This window comes from Propithecus coquereli, unplaced genomic scaffold (genome assembly GCF_000956105.1).
Source record: "Propithecus coquereli isolate 6110/MARCELLA unplaced genomic scaffold, Pcoq_1.0 Scaffold69, whole genome shotgun sequence".
Taxonomy (NCBI): Eukaryota; Metazoa; Chordata; class Mammalia; order Primates; family Indriidae; genus Propithecus; species Propithecus coquereli.
In genome coordinates, this window is record NW_012152951.1 from 5,429,410 (window position 1) to 5,454,337 (window position 24,928).

The window sequence follows — 24,928 nt, forward strand, 5'->3', positions numbered from 1 at the left end:
CTCAAACTCCTGGGCTCAAGCAATCCTCCTGCCTCAGCCTCCCGAGTAGCTGGGACTACAAGCATGCGCCACCATGCCCGGCTAATCTTTTCTGTATATATTTTTTTAGTTGTCCAGATAATTTCTTTGTATTTTTAGTAGAGACGGGGTCTCGCTCTTGCTCAGGCTGGTCTCTAACTCCTGACCTTGAGCGATCCACCCACCTCGGCCTCCCAGAGTGCTAGGATTACAGGCGTGAGCCACCGCGCCCGGCCCACAGTTTTATTTTGAGGGCCAGAAGTCATCCTTTGGTCTGACCTCTCATTTAGGGCACTGGGAAAGTGAGTCCCAGAGAGATGAAGAGATGGTCTCAAGGACACAGCCAGTGACAGACCTGAACATCTGCCCAGGGCTCTGGCCTACAAAAACCAAAACCACCCTAATCCAATCCCATGAGTATTCATGGAGCACCATCCCTAGTGAAAATGCTGATCAGATCACAGCAAATGAGACAGGCCTGGGTTTTGCCCCTCGGAGTTCTGTAGTCCAGCATTATTTAAATAGGACAAGCAGAATGTTTACTTTTCTACACATCAGAGACACCAACCATGGTGACTGTGCCCTATAAAAGTTAAAAACAACAGTGACCATCTATGGAGCAGTTCCTGTGTGCCAGGCACTGGGCTATGCAACTTGCATATATTATCTCATTTAATGCATACTTCTGAGCTAAATTTTCCAATCTCCAATTTCCAGATGAGGGAATAAATGCACGAGAAATTAGGCAACTTGCTCACACCTAAGGGGAAGCACAGAATTTTAACTCTATTTGTCCAACTCCAGAGCCAAGTCACTGTGACTTTTAGCATATACACCCGGAGGTGTCACTGCAAAGACGAGCAAACACCACACATGTTCTCCTTCTCGACCTGCCTCTGAAGTCAGTGTCATGATTTTTACGTATCACACATTTGGAAACATCCAGAGACAAGGCCATGTGACCTGCCAAAGAAATAAAAAACAGCTCAGCGTCCTTGCAGTTCTAAAGATCGATGCCTAATGTCCTGCCCGGTCTGCCTTCCTGAAGACAGATGGGAGCAGGGCCAGGACCATTATGGCCCTGTCCGTGAAAAGAGGCGTGGAGAAAAATGAACCTGCGTCTGTACCGAACCAAATTCCAACAGGACTGTGTCAAACAGCCTTTGTTCTGTGCTGTGCTCCCCTGCAGAGCTTTGGGGGACACAGAACAAACGAGTCCCCTGTGTCAGGGCCTTGTAGAGCTCCAAGGGACCAGGCAGACATCAGGAATGCCTCCTTGACCACGGGGGAGGATTGGGAAATAAAGTTAGACATGAGAGAATTTTCCAAGCACCTGTGAAATGTGCTACTTAAGTACTCAGACGGAGTTTAAATAGTTGATATAAAAATACTTGAATGCAACAGTCCACACGGACAACCGAATAATCGTCAGTCAGCGCCAACCCACGATTCTCCACTGTCGTCTAATCAGGCAAAAAGGCTCCGAAGGAAAACAGAGAAGTGAGTTTTCAAGGAAAGGTCAGGGCGGCCCCCACTTTGCTTTCAGAGAGGTTGTGCGGCATGGTTTCCTCAGCCAAGGACTCAGAGGCAAGGAGACACAGATTCAAAGCCTGGCTCCACCAAGCACTGGCTGAGTGACTGGAGGAAGTGATTCCCTCTCCCCGAGTCCGGTTTAAGTTTTGAGTGAGGAGGACAATGCCCACCGTATGGAGACAGCGTAATGTACAGCATGTATACTATGTAATACCATGTAACACACACGGATAGAGGACGCAGAGATGGATACAGGTAGATGACAGACAATGATGATGGTGAAAATAGACAGACGGACGGACAGATAGTGGAGATGTAACATCTGAACATTCCAGCCACATAGTGATCATTAAACGCCAGTTCTCATGCCCTCCTTCTCGGCTCCTTTTTCCCATCCCACCGACTCCATCGAATGCCCACCAGGTTCCTCCAGCAGAAATGTTGCGGGGCGGGAGGGCGGTGGCTCCCCGTCGGGAAGACTATGCCCTGAGGGCCCCGTCCAATGTCCCACGCTCTAGCCTTGACAATGAAGCAACATATTTCAGATCTTGTGCAAGGTCTCAGAACCGCCCACTAAAGACTGTGCATCCTGACCTCACCTCTGCACTGCTACAGAGAGAGGGGGACAGACACTGCCCCTGGTCATCAAGTTGGGCACAGTGTTATGAACACCACGACAGAAGGCAGCAGACCTACTTCCGAACTTTGACCTTTCTGTGCCAAGGTTTCCGAGCACTTAGCCAAGGAGCCCTCGATTCTAAGAACAGCTCAGGCCCTCCTGAGAAGGCTTGCTCAAAGGCATATTTGTAAAGGGAGAATGTCTGTATGCAATCGGGTAAGGGTGCCATAGAAATGATTAAAATAACAAACCTCCACGCATACTACTCCTTAAGTTTCAGAAAGCCCACCCAGGCCCAGCGGGTCTCGGAAAAACGCGAGCAAAATCACTCAAGTCCGGGGTCCCTGCTCTGGGCACTAGCGTGTGACCACCGGGCAGTTGCCACCTGCCCTGTCTTGACGCTTGGCAGGTATGCAACAAGTGCTTACTGAATGAATGAGTGGGGCCTGTATTAAAGAATCCAAGTTGTACTCATCTTACTTTGGATATGAAAGATCTTCAAAAATAACAAAATAAAGCGAAGCTTTTAAAGCTGATGCATCTTTTGTACTTATTTGCAAGGCTCCCTTAGTGGTCACAACAGGTTTCGGCATATTATTTGGATTTACAGAATACAACAGGCCAGTGAGACCTGAATCACTACAAAAATGTAATCCAATTATTTTGGCAACAGTCTACTTGATTATCTGCGTTGCCAGAGCTTCCTCCCTGCAAACTGAGAAGGAGCAGTCTGGGGAAACTAGGAACCGTTCACATATTAAAACCACATGCAGGGCGACGCCAGCAAAGCGCTGTTGATGAAGATGCAACGGATAAATGCCGGCGTCGTTCCCTGAGGTTTAGATAATGCTTTCAACGTGGAGAACGAGGAAGCAGATTAGGGAGAGATTCAGGGGAGAAAGGGAAGGGGATACCGGAGAGGAAAGAGGGAACACATTCCTCAGACAGTTGATGCATGACTGGAGCTGAAGATGGGGGGCTTGGGAGCGGGTGGGGGGAAGAACAAACCCTCCCAAAGCGTGAGAGGCGAGCTGCACGACTCACGTGGGGCCGGCATTTGGATTCTCGCATTAGCCAAGCGGACACCACCGCGAGAGCCGGGGGCATTAGCAGAGGCACCGAGCCTCCTTCCGAAGGGTGAGACACGTCTGCAAGCAGTTGGGACCAAGCCACTTCAGGCTCAGCTCGTGCTCACCGTGAAACAGGGACAGAGCAGACGGGTTAGTTCCCACGAGTAGTGGGTTTCACACCAAAGCACGAGGGTGCAGACATCCAGTCTGGAGGTGATTAGCGCCAGGCACTCGCCGATGATGCGGAAACCGTGACTTCCAAGTGAGATTTCTGCATCTAGACTTGGCTTTCTTGGCACTTGGTGCTTTCCTCCTTCCTCCCTCCCTGGCTTCCTTCCTTCTCTCCCTCTTTCTCTCCTTGTCTGTTTCCCTCCCGGTCTGATGGGTGTGCAACCACGCATCTGTACGGACTAGCAATCGCGCTGGGAAATGCCTCGGTCCCTCCACCCCATTGGCCGTGGCCTTTCCTTGCACTTCCCACGTGTCCCCTTCCTTTCCTCTCTCACAACGCATTTCTGAGACGGAGAGAATAAGCCTCGGGACATGGCAAGAGGATCAGACTAGAAAGTGGCACCGTGCACCACGTTGTGCAGCGTTGCGTTGTGGGCTTCGAGAGATACACCAACCATCTGTCTGAGATGCGACGGCCTTGCAGATACAGAAGGCACAGCCCTTCCCTCGGCCTGGACTGGACCTCTCCTGGCAGATTCGTACCTGTCCTTCCAAACCTAGATCGCCGTCACCTGTCCTGTGACCTCAGGCCCGGGCAGAGCCCCTGGGAGATACACCAGCACCTCCCTCCCATCTCTTGACAGCCGGCAAGACTGGATTATAATTTATCTGTTTACGGTCTGTCACCTCCAGCGGTAATAAATCCATCTCCGCTGTCCACATCCTATTGCCTGACACCTATTAGGCTCAATAAATGTTAGTTAAGTGAATGAATGACGACTGCCTGCCTTCCATCCTCCAGGCTAAATTTCAGCTGCTGTATCAGTGACAGTTTCCAGGAGACGATGCTGAGATGAAAATGAGAGAGCAGAGGAAGAGAAATGCTTTTCCATCTGGCCTGAAGCCACCATTCAGAGCCCCTCAGGGGACAGAAGTGACACATATGAGCCACTCCCTTCCAGCCTCCCCCTTCCTGGTACCCTCTGTGACTTCGCGCCTTTGCATGGCAGTGCCGCAGATGCTGGCCGTTCCACCCTGCCTGACGTCTTTCCCGGCACTACTTGCAAAATCTCCGCATCACTGCTGTGCACATCCCTGCACCCGCTCTTTGAAACCAGAGAGTATTTTGGGGAGTTAGAGGTAAACCGACTGTCACAGACAACTAATCAAGTCCCTTCCCTGGAGCAGTGGCCAGTGGTCACAGGCCCACCGATGAGGTCGAACTATGGCCAAACTTGTGTCTGAGAGTAGAGCCACAGGGACTCACAGCCCACAGATGGCATTTGGCCACCCCAGGGTCCACTTAGTAGAGAGTGTGGAGGGGAGACCAGGTGCCTTTCTGGAAATCCTTGGAAGGCTGCCAACCCGAAATGCAATCAGTAAGCTCAAACCAGTAAACCCAGGGATTAAAACAATCAGTGCCTGCTGGACAGAAGGACGACGCTAGGACGATGAAGGGAAGGAAGCGTGGCTGGTGGCTGGGCTCTTAGCAGGAGACAGGAAGGGATGAGAACTGGCCGGCACGGGTGTTTGGAGTGGCCGGTAGGAAGAGCCGGGCTCCTTGGCAGATTCGTTCTTGGGTGGGGAAGGCAGCTTGGAGACCGACACAGGCTTCAGGAACACAAGGCCACCCAACGCCCCTGCTCAGATTCCTTGTTCATAAAGGGAACTTGTGGTTCTAATTTGGTTTCTCATGGAGCATGTCCTATAGGGGAGAGAGCATGCTTGTTTGTTGACACGCATATCCAATTACCTTGTGGGGCCTAAATCGCATTATGAGTTAGTAAAAGGATACTCCAGTTTTTTTTTTTCCTAAAATTCTTCGAGTCTCATTAGAGTGAAGCAATTCACAAAGATCGTCTGAATAAGACGAATAAATAAATATAACTCAGTTTCTAAATTTCTAAAGCCAAAGTCTGGAACCATCGGCCCACGGTGGCTGGAATGAGGCAACGCGCCCCACCTCGCGAAGCTCCCAAATACAACCAGGTGACTGTCTCGTGCTGGCTCGGGGCTGGGGCTCAGCGATCACACTGCATTCTCTTCCGCGGATGCTCGGGTTCATGTTCTCTCCTGGAACACATGTATCCCACACAGAGCCAGCTGTCAACTGTTCCGCTGGGGACTGCCTTGGCGAGGATCACCCTTTGTCTCAGAAAAAGAACACAGCATGCAGCTTAGGCATCCTTGTTCCTCCCTCGCAGAGCTGATTCAGCCGTACACATGGGCAAATCAGCATTTATGGGACCAATTTTTAAACATGAACAATGTAGGAGGCCAGGAAAGGAAGGGGGTGACCATCGTGTTTTGCCTGGAGTTTCTTCTGGGTAGAGAGGTCAGAGGTCTCATCATTCATGGCCGTGTCCACCCGAGCTGTCGAGCCTGCTGTCATGCCTCTGACCCGCCTGCTGCAATTTGGGAGTGGGAATCTCCTCGGGATCTTTTTCAGCTTTTGGGATTTTTTCGGTTGTTGTTTTTTGTTTTTGAGACAGGGTCTCCCTCTGTCCTCCAGGCTAGAGTGCAGTGATATCATCATAGCTCACTGCAGCCTCAAATTCCTGGGCTCGAGTGATCCTCCTGCCACAGCCTCCCGAGTAGCTGGGATTACAGGTGCACACCACCATGCCCAGCTAATTTATCTATTTTTTGTAGAGATGGGGGTCTCGCTATGTTGCCCAGGCTAGTCTGAAACTCCTGGGCTCAAGTAATCCTCCCTCCTTGGCCTCCCAAAGTGCTGGAATTACAGGCGTGAGCCACTGGGCTGGCCTCAGCTTTTATTTCAGAAAAAATTCACTGCATCTCTCCATAGCATGTGGCATCCCTGTGCATGATTCGGGCAAATGATCATTAAATAATCTCCTTGGAGTTGTGCACAGAAAGAGACTACGTGCTATCACAAAGTCGAGGTTGGTGCATGAGACCCGCTGCTCATCCTGAGTGGGGAGTCAGGTGCCTGGAACCTGTGCTGTCTTGGTGGAGCTGTGCCCGTCACAGTGGCCACTGACACGCTCATCATGGGCCCCACCCACTCCACCCACTCCACCCACAGCCCTTCCCTACAGCATAAGCGACGTGGGCAAAGGCTTCTTTTCGAGTCCTAATCCCCAGAGGAAGATTCCTGGCAGGATGAGGACCCATCACATGTGTTTTAAAAAATGAGTATCCTCGGTAGGAAAAAATCTTTCTCCTTCCAAATGATGGATGACAGAGAAGTAAGCATGGAGACCAAAAGACAGCCAATTCATCAAATACCTGCACCACCAAATCGAGGCACGTCTACATGGTGTGCAGAGAGGAGAAAATGTGGCACTGCGGTCTGTCACAGCCGCTGTGGCTGCAGTGTGACATCTCAGCGTGACAGGTTTAGCAAATGAAAATAATAGTGCTGTACTCCAGAAACCCGCAGGGGCTGACCTCCTCTCCATTACGGTTGGCGGGAAGGATGAGGAGCGCTGTGCGGTCCCCACGGGGGAGCTGCCTGTTGGTCGGGGACTGCTCCAGGCCTTGCTCATACGTCTGCAGACACGGGTGGGAGCCGTGGGAGGGAGCAGGAGTCTGAGACCGAGACTGGAAAGTTCTACCTTCTAATGCTGGCTCAATCCAGTGCCAACCTGTACCATCAACACCAAAGCAGAACACAGAACGCCCACAGGGGATCTTCATGAAGCCTCAGCTCAGGCACTCCTGGACGTCCCTGTTCTCAATGACCACCTCGTTCCAGGAACTCCTGCAGCTGGGCACAAGCCGCCTGCGTGCCAGGCCACCAGCCCCGAGTTCCTCACCATCAGTGTCAACAACCAGCCTTCCTCGAGTCCCTTCTCCCTTCCAGGCACCGTGCTAGGTGCTAGCAATATAAAGATGACAAACACTCGATGCCTCTCATCAGAGTACTAACAATCTGCGTGGTGAGACAAGATGATTCATGCAGATTGATCTACTGAGGATAATAAATTCAAGGCTGGTGGTTCTACAAAACACAGCCATGTTATGCACCAAATTACATCCGGGATTTGGCCTATCGCCCATAGGGGTCTGAACAACCTATAGGATACAACTGAGATGTCCCAAAGTTCATTTATTCTCTGCATGGGGCTCTCAGAACTCTGGAAGGCGCCAAGGAAAACAGAAGCCCAGGCCGCCACCTTCAAGTCTGACAGTCGTGAAACTGACCCGAGACTAGTCTCTAGTGGTGACCAGAAAACCACCAAGCCTGCACTCATCACGTTTATACTCAAAATAGAGGTAAAGAAATATGGTATGGGTTTGCGCAATACTACACTTGAACGCTGGCCAACAGTGCAGAGTACACTGGCATTAAAAGGGTTTGGACGCACCATTGTTCAAGTCATGCCCAGACGGATGTGCCCACATCCCCATCCCAGACCTCTGCCGAGCTCCACGTGTGCATACGCTGTTCAGCAGATACCTCAAAGGGGTCTCAGGCTTAATGTGTCCAAAACTAAATTCTCAATGCCACCCACCCACCCCCTAAACTTGTTCTTCTACAATGCCCCTTTCTTTTGTCTTAATCACCTACATGGTTGCTTAAGCCAAAAACTTGGACTTATACTTGAAACCTCCTTCTCCTTCGTGCCCCACATCCAACACACGTCTCAGCTCTCTCCACCTCTCTCCCCCATCGCTGCCTCTCCCGGGGAAGCAACTCTCATCGCTCCTCTGACCAGAGGTCCCAACCAGCCTCCGCCTTCCACACTTGCCCCTCCAATACCTTCTTCACAGAGTGGCCAGAACAATGCCCTCATGTAAATCAGGTTGGGTCACACCTCTGTTCAAAATCCTTCTTTGGCTTCCCATTATCCTTGGGTTAACATCCAAACTTTCTATCAAGTCTCCCTTTGCTCTGGCACTAGCCTACTTCTCGAGTGTCGCATTCTGATATCCTGTCTTGATGCCAGCTCTAACCACACTGGCCTTCCTTCCAACACTTTCCTACCATGGGCCACGGCAGACGTGGTTAGTCGCCCACTGCCCATCCACTTCCTGTGGTCTTCTTCACTAGCAGGGTTGTGATTTTACTCGGGGCTTTCCCCTCCTCCACACTGTCACCTGCTTCACTTGGCCAACCATGATGATCCCATATTCTTTGCCATTGACTAGTTTAGAAAAGACACTAGGGAGCTTGCTCTCCACCATGTCAGGACACAGCAAGAAGGCGGCTGTCTGCAAGCCAGGAAAAGAGCCCTCATCAGGAACTGAATTTAGCTGGCTCCTTGATGTTGGACTTTCAGCCTCCAGAACTGTGGGAATTAAATGTCTGTTGTATACACTACCCACTGTGTGACATTTTGTTATAGCAGCCTGAGCTAAGACATCATGGTTTCAAATTGCTAATCCCAGCAACTCTAAGAAACATCTGTCAACATGTACCCCCTAGTAGCTATACAGATACCCTACCCTTTGCCCTGAAGGCAAAGACTTCAGGGAAACAATTACATATACAAACCCAAAAGGAGTCTATAGACAACAGTGCAGACCAGAATAGTGGTTCGGGGTTCAGAGCAGACATAAAGGAACAACGAGAGGGCCAAAAAAGGGGCTATTTTTTCCCAGCCCCAGGGAAGATTTCTCTAGATGAAGGGTACCACCTCCAGTGCTTTGCAGGAAGGAGACTGGCCTACCATTTATTTTATTAAGCCTTTCATAGGCAAGCTGAGCAAGGCAGGACCTCCGATAAGAATTTTAATTGAGGATTTAGGGAGTCAGGGTGAATAACAGGGCCCATGTTCCACGTCTGCTTACCTGGGAATGCCCGCCTCCCTCAAAATGGTATGCAAAACTGTGCGTGCATGTGATTTTATTAGGGGAGAGCACCTATAACTTTTATTAGATTCTCAAAAGGGTCGGTAACCTACCTCCCCCACAAAAGGATGACACTTCTGCAGAAGATTCACTTTGAAAGTGAAAGCATTATACAAGTGCAACATCTTAGTTTTAGAGCTCAGACGACCCTGCCCTTTACCTATTTCCATAAATGAGAGTCCAATAGGCAAAGCATATTATTATGGATGAAATTCTCCTGTGATAATAGCAAGAATCTACAGGAGCTGTCACCTAAATCCACATTAAACTGCAAAAGCTGCCCAGCTGAACATAGGCTGGAGAAAGAGCATTTGCTTCCAGGATAATGAGGCGAAGCCCGTACCGGGGGTATGTTTCCAGCATTCCCGGAAGAGAACAGGATGCCACAAACTGTCAGAACTGTCTCCAATCACCGTCCCCTGTAGTCTTCCATTGTGTGCAGGGGGCTCCGTCTGCTACACTCGAGAATGTTCCCTTCCTTGGGGATGGGGAGGACAGGAAATTCATTTTCTAGCAATCATAGAAACTAGTTGGCCTAAACCACCCATCTTAGAAGTATGTTTCATAATACGCATTTGAAAGCATAACTGCAAAGAGAAAGTGTAATTTAAAAATAACTTCATAGTAGACTTAAGCAAAACAAGTAAGACACAAAGTAGAAATCCTTATATAATTGCAACAAGCCTAGGGCCTAGAACTGCATTTGCTAGGTTATGAGGATAAGACGTCTGAGAAGTTGGAAATCCAAAGGCTAAATTTTGATTTTCATTACATTTTTTAAAATGATGACTTTTGGAGACATAGTAATATTTTCACAGTGGTTTGTATCCCCCTGAAAGTCGAGGAGGCACATGAAAAGAGGCTTAGTGTCACTAGCTATTAGGGAAGTGCAAATCAAAACCACGATGAGACACCACTTCGCACCCAGAAGGATGGCTATCATCAAAAACGGGGAAAGTGACAAGTGCTGGTGTAGACGTGGAGAAACCGGAAACCCGTGCGCTTGCGCTGGGAATGTAAACAGTGCTGCCCCTGTAGGAAACTGTACGGCGGTTCCTCAAAAATTAAACATAGAATTACCATGTGAACCAGCAACTCCACTTCTAGATACATCCTCAAAAGAATTGAAAGCAGATTCAAACAGATATTCGTGCACCCATGATCACAGCAACATTATTCATGATTCCAAAAGGTGAAAACAACCCAAACATCAATCAATGGATGAGTGGATGGACAGTGTGGTGTATCCATATGATGGAATATTATCATCCAGCTTGAAAAGGCAGGACATTCTGACATGTGCTCCCACGTGGAGAAACTTGAACACATTACGCTATGTGAAATAAACCTGCCACAAAAGGACAACTATTATATATGATTCCACTTATATAAAGTCCCTAGAGTAGCCAAATTCTTAGAGACAAAAAGCGGAGTGCAGGTTCCCAGGGGCTGGGGAGGAGGGTAAAGGGAGTTCTTGCTTGAGGAGTGCAGGTTTCTGTTTGGGGTGATGAAAAAGTTCTGGAAGCTGACAGTGGTGATAGTTGCGCCACACTGCGAATGTAGAATACCGAATGCCACTGAACTGTACCCTTAAACATGGCCGGTGATAAATCTTATGCTATGTGCTTTTTGCCACAATAAATAAAAGGTGGGGGGTGGCGCTGGCCAAGAAGCCCAGGCGGCAGCAGTACTCACAGGATATAGGCGATCACCCCGATGGACCAGCAGTCGACCGCTTTGCTGTAGGGTTTCTGCGCGAGGACTTCAGGAGCTGTCAAGAGAAGAGACACGACCTGACCATTTAAATGCTGAAGATCGTTTCTAGGGTTTTGTTTTTTTTTTCTTTTTTCTCTGCCATTCATTCAGGCTGAACTTTCTGTGGGTGTGAAAATTGAGCAGAGAGAGAGAGATGACCCATTGTATTTTAATATTTGTTGGCTTTTTTAATTAGAAAAAAAATGAAGGCATTGCGTGTGTGTGTATGTGTGTGTGTGTGTGTGTGTGTGTGTGTGTGTATAAGTGGAGATTATTATCAACCCAATTCAATCAATCAACAAACACGTACCAGGTGGCTATTTTATGGGAGGCAGCGCTGAGTGCTGCAGCTCAGGCCAGGCTGACACAGCCAGGGAATGCTCCGTTTGGGGTCTGGAGTATGTTATGTTGCTTCACATCAAGTCAGGGAAGCACTTCTGGCCTTTGCATAGCACCCCGCTGGGGGAAGCCCGTCCCCCTGGCCCGTCCCCTGCCTTCACGGGGCTTAGAGTGCAGCGGAGCGTACGGCTGGAGTCTTGTCTTGGGAACCCTGCCTTAGGCCTGCCCTCAGCTCCTCTGAGGACTGCGGTGGGCTGTCGGTCAGCACTCTTCGCATTCTCTCATCTCATCCGTGAAACGGGAAAAACGCTACTTCATCTTGCTTTCTCAGTCCTAAAGCGCGACTGTTTAGAGTCAGCCATTCCAGGGGTCTGGGCTCATTTTGTGCTACTCCCACACTCCCTGGTCCTGGCCTTGTGGCTGCCGCCAGTGGTGGCTACCCAGCCGGTGTCTGGCGACCAGAGGTGTCTGGCATAGTTGGCACTCAATATATATTTGCACAAAGCATAATTATATACAAGAAGAGGCAGCAAATCTTATTCACAAGTAAAATCTCCTTTCTCCCCCGCCAAAAAAAAACACAACTGATTGAGGTGTCTTTAGCACAGACTTTCTAGAAAAATTAAAAGGGTAGAGAAAATAAAAATAGCTATAGCTGATAATGTACTTGTCACATGCTGATTTATGTGTCCTATGAGATTTGGATGCATCAAAACTCACCCCAACACTCCTTGCGGGGAAGTGCTATTATCACGATCATCATTACCCCCAAATTATGGTGGGGACACAGAGACACTGAGAGGTCAAGTAACTGGGCTAAAGTGACCCAGCTGGAAAGTGGCTTTCACATCAACTTCCTTTCAGAAGGGACGTACCCTCTATTAAGTGCCCGCATGAGCTGGGTCTCCGGTTAGTCATTCACAAACATTTTCTACTGTGATCCTTTCAACAACTCTGACAGTTGTCATGGAGCCTCAGAGAAGTTAAGTAACTTGTCCCACGTCACACTGCTAGACAAGGAAGAGTTGGGAATTTGAAACCAGGTCAACCTGACTCTTGTCCTTGCTCTTCCTCCTAGAACATACTGTTTGTTGAGGTGAGAACTTCTTCAATCCGGAAGAAAAAAGTCCTTTTGCAGAAAAACTAACAGGGGATTAGTTCACTCATTCTCTCTTTCATTCCGTTGACAACAAATATCTTCTTGAGCAAGAATGGGAGGGTACACAAACCACTGTTGAACGTCTCTGCCTAAGAGAGTGAGAAATATTTAATACGATCCACAGATAATCCCCCAAAGTCTAATCTTAGGTTTTAGTCCCCAGTTCCTCCAAACTCCCCATCAGATTTTTATTTTTTTTTAACAAGGGCAAAATAAATAAGTTTTGCATGTCCTTTCTTTGCTACGTTCGCTCTCAACGTAGCAGCAAAAGGAAAGGCGGAACTATAAAGCCAGGGAAGGAACTCAGGAATTGGAGCAGCAGCCCTTGGGGAGTTGGGAGCTGGCTCTGTTGAAGTTTCCTCCCCCACACCTGCTAAGGAGCATATTTCTCGACTCTTCTCTTATGGGAACTGACAAGAGGGAGCCATTTACCACAGTAAATGTCTTTCTGATTTAGGAGGCCCGCTCTCCCTGAGCTGGCGCTCTGGTCTGAGTGGGCAAATGAGTGCCGGCGGCGTGAGAACTCTACAAGGAGACTCAAGTGCCAGCCTTGTGGCCCGACGGACAGTTTACAAGAGGCTCGAAGCCTCGTGAAGCAGCACCTGGCTGGCTCCTCCACCTCCTCCGAGCGGATGGCAGGTGTCAGGAGGACAGAGCCTCGCTGGTGGGGTCGAGGCCCTGGGTTCCGGTCACAGGGCTCTGCGGGACTCTTCAGCCAGCCTGGCTGGGCCACTCCTCAGAACCAGACGTCAAATGGGGCAGAGGCCCTGGGAGCTCGGGGCAAACTTGACAGCACAACTTCATGTCCCTGCCAGGTGCCCAAGGGTGACAGATACACAAGAAAGGTCCACTCACCCAAATCCCATTAACACATGCGCCTCCTGTGACTCCCACTGTAGCTCACACACCCCATTACCGTGGCATGAACCACACTGTCAAATGCCAGACCTCCCGCAGCTGGAGGACAGGACATTGCTCTGGTCTCTGAATGTCCAGTGCTAAGCACGTTCTGGTCGGTCACCACTTGGTTACTTAACTGAACCCAACCTAGTCACCACACACGCTATCATTTCTAGAGGAAAATGTTTTCCAAGTGCCACACAACTGAGTTACAAATAAACTTAGCTGCCTCAAATACTTTTGGTGAGTAGGTACAGGAAAAAATAAAATGAGAGAAGGGGCGATAATGAATTTTGGAACTGTCATTTGGAAAGTTACCAGTATTAGGTAAAAGCAGGATCACGTGCTAAATCCCTTCCCATAAACAAATGATTTCTATCAAGGATCTTGGGGAGAAAAGAAGCAGAATTTGCCCTAATACTCTGTGTGTGGATGTTTTTGTCACTCACGTTACCCTCCTTTTAAAACCTTTTCACAAAGGGGTTTCAAAATTACTTACTAGGTTTAGGGCTAAAGGCAGAAAAAATATTTTGTTACATGATCTCTCAGAACCTCCTTCCTGATCAGATCTTGGATGCCGTTAATTCAGCTTTCTTTGCTATTCCTGATAAAACAGCAGCTCGTTAGCTGATTTCATCTACACTGGCAAATAAAAGTTAATCTCCACGAAAACCCCTCGGCCTCAGAAGAGTGTCCCACGAGCCATCAGAGATCACCATGGACTGACGTGGCCCTCCTCGGAGCTCAGGCTTAACACACGCTGTTTATAAAATACTAGGTTTAGAATTTAAAATAATTGCATTTACTGCTGTGAGACTCACTACCAACCCACTTACGGAAAATTCCACTTGGTGGGAAATGTCGTCTATAAACCAAGCTATTTTATACTGATTTAGAGAAAAGTATTCTTGGTAAAGGGAAACACTCCAGAGATTTTTTTTTAAAGAAAAGAATTTCAGAAACCTTTCATCTTGTTTTAAAAACAATTAAACTGCTGATTTTCCTTACTGAAGGAGAGAGAAGAAAAAGGCTTCCCCATGTGGAAATGGGAAGGAAGAGAGCAGCTGTCTTGCGCAGGGCGGAGGGGCGTGCAGGGATCAGTGTTCATGCTCTTATAAAGTGGAAGGAGAATTTTCCCTTTCCCTGGGGGCGCAGGGATGTGCCAAGGAGTGGTTTCTGCACAGAGGGTGGAGGAAACCGAGAGGCCCTCACGCTGTTACGAAGTTCATGGTCAAGGTGATCTGTGCCCCTTCGTGGATGTTTGTTCTCCCTCTTGGTCCTTCAGAGGTGACCACCTCCCGTGGTGGAGGACGGAGTCACATCAGGAGGAGGCAGCCCTGATGCCGGAAGATAAAAGCTAGGACGGTCTGGAACCAACGGGACCTGGGTGGCGCTTCTCCCTTTATTCCGTCACTTCATCAGCAGTTACTGAGCTGCACCCCCCCAGGGGCTGGGTCCCCCGCAGGCTTTATGGGGTGGACAAGGCAGACCTGTCCCCACCCCGTGGTGCTCCGCCCCGATGTGGAGACACAACTACAGAAGGGACCAGGCGCTGAACGTGGCTGCCGAAGAGGATGGGGCCGAGACAGGCAAGATCGTCCCAGAATGAGAGAGACGCTTTTGATTTTTAAGTTAAACTTTGAATAAAACTGAAAATACTGAACTTACTCCAAATAAAACTCTGTTACCTCCGATCCAGCACGGACTCAGGGGACAGCATTACAGACTGGGGCTCCGTGGAGAATTTATTACCTTTCTGTGCCTTGGTTTCCTGTCTTGAAGGGCACCCGCCCCTTCGTGCTAGAGTTACGGCTTCACGGAAGAGAAGAATCCGAGCTCCACGGAGCTGCTGCAAGTCATCCCGCATCTTAAGGAACGTCATTAGGTATCTGTGTCCAGGGACAGACACTTGGATCACAGCCAGCCTTCCCGTCCTGGAGGAAGGTGGGAGGAAACACAGCTCCCCGGCAGGTAGACGAGTGGAAACTCCACTAAATCAAATGGCAACAGTTTCAAAGAGTGTGTGATACTGCGTGTTGCTTTAAACAGATATATATGACATTTCTACCCAGCAGTGGCCTGTTCAGAGACAGTAAATAAAATTCTAAAGATCGAGGAAAATGAAATTTAGCCTTTGTGTGGTTAGAACCGCAGACACACATCTCAGGGGAGGATTTGGCCTTAGCAAGAACCGCGTCACAACGAGGCGGTGACACTGAATGCCCGTCGTCAGGTCTGCTTCCTGTGGGCAGTGGGATTTTCAGCAGTGGGGGATCAAAAAAGAAAAAAAAGAATCAGATAGTCGGGGGCTTTCCTGTGAGCATCGAATAAACAGGTGTTGCTTCACCTAGGTTTAGAGCATTGTAATCCGGATTGTTGGCAAATAAAAATACGGCCGAAGCGCAGAATCGTTCCTTGCCTGTGGTTTCTCTTCTACCCAAAGTCTCAGAAGAGGAGTAGGAGGTTCTTGCGCTGGCTCCGGTCTCTTTCTGCTGGTGCAGATTCCTTTGCTCTTTCTAATCCTTCACCTAGAGCTGTAATTTACTAAAAATGTCTTGCTACGGAGCAGCTCACTCTGATCTTCCCAGTAGCCTCGGATCTCACCCCAGGCATGAAAAGTCCGCAGGAGAGCACCATGCTGGTTTACAGCCACCGTCCTGCTCTGAGCTGGGGTTGCTGCTCAAATGCTACCAAAGCCAAAGCACGGCTGGTGGCTGGACCGAGGCTAAGGGACAGGAGGAGAGTAGAAGCTGGGAGGGCAGGTGGGATTGTGAAATGTGGGGGGACTGGACTTCAGTGGGATGAAGGAGTCCTGAGGAAGAGGAGGCATGTGGCGACAAACCACCCCGATGTGTGGTCCTGACAGGTTTGTGGCCACAGGTGATGGCTCCTTTGCACTTGGGCCAATCTTTTCTTCTGAAATCTGACAAGAAGTGACACTTCAAAATTAGGAAGACTGCTCCAGTCATTCCAGCGTTTGGGTTTTTAATCATTACAAAGGAAAGAAGAGCGAGTTATGAAATGCTGCCCTCCTCCCTTCCACAATGAAACGGTCCCAGTTCGGAAACCGTGAACTCCGTCCCACATCAAGTATTTAGAGAAGAGTCACAAAGAAATTCCAGAAGGAAGAAAAGTGCTTTAAAACTACTGTGTTAAGAGTGATTTTGTGGGGCTGTCCACGTGGGCCGGGGGCTGGGTTTGGTCACCCACGTGCTAATGAGCTTCCTGTCCCCTGTCCACATTCACCACGTCCAGTCTCCTATGCCCCTACTCTAGCAAGTGGGGTCTGGCCGTGGCACGAAGGGTGACAGGATGTTCGCTGTGGGCTGTCACCGAGTAGCTCCTGAGAAAGGAGAGAAAATTCTGATGTGGATCCTCCGCCTACGCGTCTGTCCCTGCATGACAATTTCTCAGTTATATAAAGTCCTGTTTCAACACTAACAGGCTGGGAGGATGAGAACGATGATGAGATGCTTACAGTCACGGACCAAAATATGATATTTAAGTGAGAAACAAACAGAAAGCAAGCTCTGCAGGGGGGAGCTGCCCCAGTGAGGAGGGGCTGCGAGAGAGATGAAAAGAATCACAATCACTTAGAGGATGGGAGTGGGTGACGCCCATCAACTGAATCTGAATTCTCGTCTGTGCTGAGTAAAGATGGGGAAAATGGCAGTCGGTATCCTTGACATGTGGATATTTACATACTTAAAGGATGCTAAGTCACAGTCTGTAGACACATATAATGCTAGAACCAGAAAAAATTGTTGAGGACATTTAGTCCGGCATGTTCATTTTGTGTACAAGAAACTGGGAAGCCAGGAGTTTAAGTGAGAGGCTCAGGCCTCCCCGTGTCTAACCCGCGGCAGAGACATGCAGGGACTCGCATTCAAGTCCCTTTGCTGTGACTGCGACCAAGTAGAGGCTGGGTAGCTGTGAGGACGCAGGTCCTCGTCCCAACACTGTGCCGGCTGGGACCTCTGGTTTCCAAGAGTTCATCATAATCTCAGGTCCCAGATCAAGTTCTAAAAACGCAGCGGTCCCGGAATTAAGAGTCTCCCTTCCTCTAACTGGGTGAGAAAAATATGCTGAGAATGGTGCCCAACTGTTCTCCATCTCCCTTTCGAGAAGAACAAGATGAAACATGTTTAGAATATTTTAGGCAAGTTAAGGCAGAGCTAGACCAAAGACATCTGCCGGGCCGGTTCGGGCAACACTGCACCTGAGCTCCGGAAGGAATCGGGGATGACTCTTCCCTGACAGCCTCAGTAACAGAGCCGTCACCCCCCACCCAGAGCCAAGGTGTAGTTCTGCTTACAAACGCAACGCGGACCAGAGGGAAGTGCTCCTCCTGCTTCTGAGTGACATCCCTAACGGAATAGCGTGATCGTGGCTGTGCACGCCAGATGAAACGCTGCAAAGTGATGAATCATCACTCAACAAGGCTCGATGGAAAAAAAATTCTCACTTTGCTCAAAAACATCACACAACAGTAAAAGCCTCCACTCTCTTTCTAAGGTGAAGTTTAGGATTCCCGAAATCACCCTGCTAGGGAGGGAGCAACGTGCTTGCCCTTCTCTTGGGAGACACTTTGCCATTTGATCTATAGACAAAGGCTGGGAGTTCTTTTAAAATAGTTTAATTTTCTTTCTGAAATCAGAGGAACTACACCCACGGCATATGAGCGATCCTATCATCTTGCAGATGGCAACGTTAAGAAATAAAACACATAAACAGGCATCTATTTGTCACCTCTTATCCATGACATGATTTATACGGATGCTTTCTGTCACTTACGACCCATATGCAGTGAGTCCAGAGAATCCATTAGGATATTTTAATTAATGCAGCTGAGAAGGCAACATAAGTAATTTTACTAACTTTCTTAGCCCTCCCTTCTACCTCTTATTAGCAACACCAAGGGGAATGTTATCCTTGACTCAACTAGATAAATCCCAAATCCCAGTCAATCCCGTATTCACAGCCACCATGTTACCCTGCGGAGCTACTTTCCCCAAACAGGCCCATCATTCCTCCTCAATCCCCACCGAGTCCTTACTTACACCAGCCCTCTCTCCAAGCCAAGAGTCTGCTCACTTCCCCCAGATCCTACAAGAAGCAACCAGGACTCCAGCCTCTCTCCCTCTGCTCCTGAACTCTCCTGTCTTTGCCCGAGTTCTCCCATCCCTTCGAATCCCACTTCTCCATGCGTATTGCCCTGGTCATTTCAGCCCCAGATGATCCTCGCGGGCCAGTACTTTAATGTTGCAACACGCTGCCCCGTCGCTCTGCACTGCCCACCTGCCACAGCCTGTCGCAGAACGTCTCGGTGCTGACAGAGCCAGCCCTGTGAACCACCTGCAACTCAGCGATGCGGACGGAGAGATGCCCACCCCCTCCCGCTCTCAGTGACGTGAAGCTCTGTCTCCACGGGCCACGGCTCCTTAGAAAGGATGTTTAAAATCGGGGCAGCTGCTACATGTAAAAGGGTGAAGTTCAAAGTGCTTAGATTCCTGTTGCCTTCTCCTAAGGCACCGTACGCATTGGGATGCTTGGGGAAAAACAGCCTTTTTTCTTCATTGTTTCTTCATTATTAAAGAACTCATTTAAATTGAAGTAATAACTTGGTGCTGGCAGAATTAACTGTTCGGCTGAACAGTCATTTAGATAATAGTAAGACAATGAATCCCAAACTGAAACTAATACTTCTACCTGGATAGAGTATGAACTAATGCATAAAGTTGTGAATTGCCGTGGGTGCAGTGGAAGCTTTCCTCACTGTGCATTCACATATTTCTTTCTAAATCCAAAGACAACGTGCCAGGCTGGGAACAGACAGCGTCTCTCCACTCCTGGCTTAAGCACAGGGGACAGCGAGGCCCCAGAGTTGGGAGCAGGAGAACTGCCCCCTCCCTTCTGTCTCACAGCTGCGGAAAGACACACAGGAATGGCGCTGGTCACTTAACACTACCTCCTTCCTTTCCAGGTGGCTCGCTCGCTGTTCTCAGGAAGCAGGGCTGTCATTGTCTGCATGACAAGAATCCAGCCTTAGTCTCCATTTTCCAAAACTCGCTTCCAACCACATCTTTTTTCTTACTCTCCGACAGACCTCACTTGTGCCCTCTCCCTGCTTTCGGGCTCTTGCATAAGCCGGCTATGCCACCTGGAAGGCTGTCCTCTAACTCCCACGTGGCCGGCTTCTTCTCGTCACTAAGGCGAATGCCCAAGTCTCCCCTGTCCTCTCAGCCCAGTCCTCATTCCTCCTCACCCTGGCTACGCACTGGCACGCCCTCGGTTTTATTTTCTTCGTAGCACTTATGATATGAAACGACCTGTTCATTTCTCTTCGTTTGTTGTCACTCCAGCTAGAACCTAAACTCCATGAGGGCAGACACCACCATGTCTGTCTCGTTCCCGGTCTCAACACCCAACCCCAGAGCCTAGGACAGCGTTGGGGACACAGCGGCAACTTGACGTGCATTTGCTGAATGAATGACACATTGATGTAAATGAAGATCTCGAAAGAGTCACAACAGTTCCAATGGCCTTTCTCCAGGTCCCCAGAAGACAAAAGACCAATCTCAGTACCCAAGTGTTCAGATCCGTCAGCAGACTTCTCCGCATTTTGTATGTTTAGGACATAGGACCTGGGTTATGATTTTAGGAAAAAGTTTAGTGTTTGGTGTTGCCAGCACAGACCAGGGTTGACTGATTCATGAGAGTGACCTTGTCAAGGTTTGAACCAGGTTCCTAATATCAATATTTTTTTCCTGGCTGCTTCTATGTCAAAAGTTTGAATGTTTTATTGTGTGTGCACCTCATTGTTATCTCAGTGGCTCACTATGAATCACCTGATAGCAGAGACACGCAGTATCTCCGGTACTGGGATCTGTGGACTCATCTGAATTAACTCCCAGCCTCCAGCCAGGCCCACCACCAAATCCAGCGGGATTTCTCCCCAGCTGTTCAAAAGTTTTCAGGGGAAATCACTTCCCTGATAACTCGTTCCAGCATCTCTCAATCTTTTTATTCTTTGCTCAGGGAAATGAAGGCAGTTGTGATCACGTGCCAGGCTCAAACGCTAAAGACTGATGGAGCTGACACACGGGGACAGACACACACACACACACACACACACACACACACAAGCACATACGTGCTCTGTCCTTACCGACATAGCCTGGGGTCCCACAGGCTGTGGACATCACATCTCCTTTGCCCTCCATTTTTGACAATCCAAAGTCACTGATCATTATTTTGGACTCCTCATCTTGACTGTAGTACAACAGATTTTCAGGCTAGAAAGAAAATAATCAAACAAATTTACAAACTCCTTTAAAGCTGGGTTGATTGTGGAAGACTCACCCAACCACAAGACCTATCAAGGGTGGGGGATTTGTGCTAAACTGACTCAGCAGGAATTTTGCTAAAACTGGACCTTTCAGAGCCAGAGAGCGGGCCCTAGTCAGAAAGCAGACTCAAAGGAGCCCGACTCAAGTCTTTCAAAACAAAGAGCCTTTGTCAACGTCCAAGTCATTGGCCTGCCTTTAGCAAGAATCCCCGACCCCTAATCTCTCAGTCATTTTCCATCCACCAGCCTCCTACCCCCATATCCTTCCTGGGTTCTAAATTCCCACTTTGATGCCTTCAGAGTTGGGCTCAATCTCTCTCCTCTATTGCAATAGTCTTGAATGAAGGCTTCCTCAACATTTTAACAAGTGTCAAAATAATGTTGTTATTTAACAGAACCCAAAGAAAAAATACTATTTATCCACCCAAGATAATAACACAACAAGGGATGGCTTTTAACAGTCGCAGCGACACTAATTCTGTGGACAAAGCAAGACATTAGAAGAAAATTGAATGTATGCTGAAGGATGCTTTCAATGAGTTTTTAAAGAAAGTAAAATGGCCAATCAATGGTGGAAACGGGAATCCCGTAATGCTTAGCAAACGGGGAATGCTCTAATCCTAAACTGCATGTGGCTCATGTTTTCTCTGAATGTTTAGAGATTATCCTTTGATAAACAATAAGGACCCAATCATGAGTGCTAGAGAAGACTTTGTTGTTGTATCTGATTTTTAATCCTTGTCCCAAGCCTTCTGCAGCTGCAGAGGGGATAAGAAGGAATGGAAAGTAAGTGATTTCCTACTGCTAAACAAAGCTTCATCCAGGCAAGTGATTGCCCAAGGGCCAAAACTATCTGTATATTCCCACTACAAGAGATTCATTTGGGTCAATTAAGTGGTCTTTTGAAGAACAATTACCCCCAAGGAGGGTTAAATCAACTGGCCATTCATCGTTTAGATCAATACTTTTCATTGTCTCAAGACTAGGTAAAGACAGCAGGGCTTTCCCAGGGGATGGGAGGGCCGGGTGGGAGGTGTGGGGGTGGGGGCTGCAGGGACGACCTTGCCCACACCATACTGCAATTCTTCCTGGGGTCCTAAGAGGCCCAGGACTCACTAGAAAAATTATTTTTCTGTATATTGTGGCATGTTTGCAAGACAATTGGTGGCCAATAGCTGAGCTGAAATATCAATCCTAACCCTTTATAATAATCTACCTACCAAGCTTTAAAAAGATTTGACAACACACTTCTGGTATAGTGGATGTTATACATAATCACATTCCAAATCCAATGATTCTCAAATGGGAACAATTTGCTCTCCAGGGGACAAGTGGCAATGTCTAGAGACATTTTCGGTTGTTCCAACTCCAGGAGTAGTACTGCTCCACACCCTGGCGTGCCCAGGACCGTCTCCCACAACAAAGAATTACTCAGACCCAAAGGATGGCAGTGCAGGACTGAGGAACCCTACTCTAATCCCGGGTGGTAGCAGTAGGCACTGCCTCTGTCAGTCCCTTTATTTCGAAAAAAGAACAACTGATTGTCTCTAGTAGCTTCCGGAGACAGAAGGAGGTCTATTTGCAGACGGGTGGTGGGGCAGCACCCTGGATTGTGCGCTAATCTTCAGTTAATGTGATCACACTCTCTACTGCTCTGTCCTAGATTATACGCGTTATTTTAATTTTCTCAGATGTTTATAAAAATTTAATAGTCAAATTTCAACTTCCTCCCCCATAGATCCCACTCCTTTGTGCCTCTGAAAAGAGGTCACAAAAAGGCCCTAAAATGGCCGTGTTCTTTCCACAATCACAAAGCTGGTGATCTTAGAGCTCCGCAAGGTGGGAGCTGCAAGAACTTCTCCAAAAGCGCTGTGTGGGAGTGAAAAACAGTATCTCCCATATAGCCAATCTCCCCTTAAAAGGGGAAATAAACACTGCTCCTCCCGGCTACCGCCTACCTGCTTAGAAATTATGTTTCTAATAAGTACAGACAGCCTATCACACCACATCTCTGTGGTCACCACACTAACTTGTTCAGAGAGAGCTGCCTGGTGAGTTCTGGAAGTGCAGAATTGGCACCTGTGGGCACGAGAGGACAGAGAAGGCCCTGCTGTCTGGCTGGCTGGCTGGCACAGAGGGGCAGGTAGGCTGAGCTAGCTCCTCCCCAGCTCTCCGAAGGGCCTCCAGGCCCTGAACATCAGCGAATGAGGCTTCCAGCCACGTCACCTGTCCGGAAGCCGGCAAAAGGTGAAGGCTGTAAGAAACCTACTGATGTCCCCAAATACCCTCATCTAGTGGTTCTCCAGGAGCAGTTCCCAGATCAGCACCCCCACTGCCTGCGGACCCAGTAGAAGCCCAAGTTCTTACGCGCACTGGAGACCCACAGAATCAGAGCCCTGGGGTGAGGCCAGCAGTCTGTTTTCATAAGCCCTCTAGACAATTCTGACGAGTGCTAACATTTGGGAGCCGCTGTCCTCATCAGTGCAACACGGTACCATGCAGAGAAAACTTAACAGTGAGTCTTCAGGAAAGGAAATGCTAGACCAGTGTACCCCTTTATACCCGGTAGCAGATAATAAGCAGGTGCTGACACTCTGTTTTGACAAATGTTGACGATTGGTTCTTAAACTTCAATTTCCCACGGTTGTGTAAAGCATGGCTTCAGTGCCACGCGATCCTTGTGTTTACGACGGGAGTGGCGGATGCACACGTGCCGGGGTGGAATCTCTGTCCTAACTGGCGCAGGAAGCTCTAGGTGCTAGATCTGCAGCCACGTTACAGCCCCGGCTCTGCTTTTCACTGTTTCCCAAGTTCATGTGTGTGAGATCCCTTTGGTACCGTGTGTTTGGTATCTACCTTTCGGAAGCCACATAGACTTGAAGGCGGGGACGTCATGCTAAGGTGCCCACGTAAGGCCCAGATCCCTCAGTGTTACGGGGTGAAGGGTCCATATGCCAAAACCTCATAAGGAAAAGATAGGAAAGGAACCTGCAGGGCACCAGGAGAAGGCTGCAGTTGTAGCTCTTTCAGCCCGTCCGTCCTGTTAAGCTTCTGTTTCCCTCCTTTCTCCTCTCATGCTGTAGGACTACTGCGCCCCTTCTCCTATCCGGAGTGTTGTGCTGAAAGGGCGCTGGAACTGGGAGAAGGCTCCGAAGAACTGCACTAGAAGGGGTTTCTGGGGTCCATATATCGTGAACAGAACTACCTCTCATATGGGCTTGAAGCAATCTACAACCTCCCTTCCTGTGGCCCGTTGGCTACATAATGGTTATAAAATCTCATAAACAATGGCCAGCCATATTGACCTCCATCTTTCTCCAAGCTACTTCTGGGTCCCAAAGGCCCTGATGACATTCATCCCACCCATGTCTGCAACAAAGCAGCCCCACTCCTCCCTGGAGGACCAGTCCTTGCGGGCAGGTGCACCGCAGCTTGGACAGAGCCTGGAAGATGTTGCTAAGCGACGTCGTCACCTTGAGGTCTCTGTGGACGATGCCCATTCTGTGGAGATAGTACACGGCATCCAGGACCTGGCGGATCAGAGTGCTGGCATCTTTCTCGGTGTAAAATCCCTTCTCCACTATCCGATCGAACAGCTCTCCCCCGGATACACTGTTTAAAAGAAGAAGAAATTAGAAGTTTAAGAGGACCTGTTGAATTGTTCAGGGAAAAACATCAATAGGAGCTTTCAGTGTGATAAAAGAGTCAAACTTTGTTTCAAAAATGAGTCTGTTTTCCAATTAGATTTTGCCCTACCTGTTCCCTAAAAGTTACACCCAGGAAGTGTTTCTATGTCATGACAGTACAAATGCCCAGAACCAAATAAAGAGAATAAAAACAAACCAGGACCCATGGACTAGCCAAGCCTGAGAAGTCTCTCCTGGCTTCGGCCTCTGTTCTGCTGTGAGGATATAAAATTAAACTAACTTTGCTGAATACCACCATCGTCAGAGACAGGGAGCTGACACTGGGTGAGATGTCGTCTTTGCATGAGCGAAGACTAGCCTTAAATGACGGGGGAGTGTTGTGGGCAGAGCACTGCCCTGCCAGCAGCATGTTTGGGTTCTTGACCAAGTTCTCCTCCTAATGTACTAAGTTCTGAGCACGCCGGGAATCCTTAGACGTCAGTCTTTCATCGTCAAATGAGGGGATTAATCTAGTCAACCGTTTTCAACAGTGGGGAGGAGCATGCCCGT

The 24,928-nt window shown here is 48.7% G+C and overlaps 1 protein-coding gene across 2 annotated transcripts in view; it reads right to left on the reverse strand.

Moving 5' to 3' along the window:
• CAMK1D (calcium/calmodulin-dependent protein kinase ID) overlaps positions 1–24,928 on the reverse strand; it is a 313,071-nt gene that overhangs the window by 17,788 nt on the left and 270,355 nt on the right. For both annotated transcript variants that reach the window (XM_012660919.1, XM_012660920.1), the window contains exons 4-6: positions 24,206–24,344; positions 20,553–20,679; positions 10,927–11,002 (exon numbers count right to left, since the gene is read on the reverse strand). In XM_012660919.1, coding sequence (XP_012516373.1) covers positions 10,927–11,002; positions 20,553–20,679; positions 24,206–24,344 — 342 coding nt within the window. The remainder of the gene's footprint in view (positions 1–10,926; positions 11,003–20,552; positions 20,680–24,205; positions 24,345–24,928) is intronic.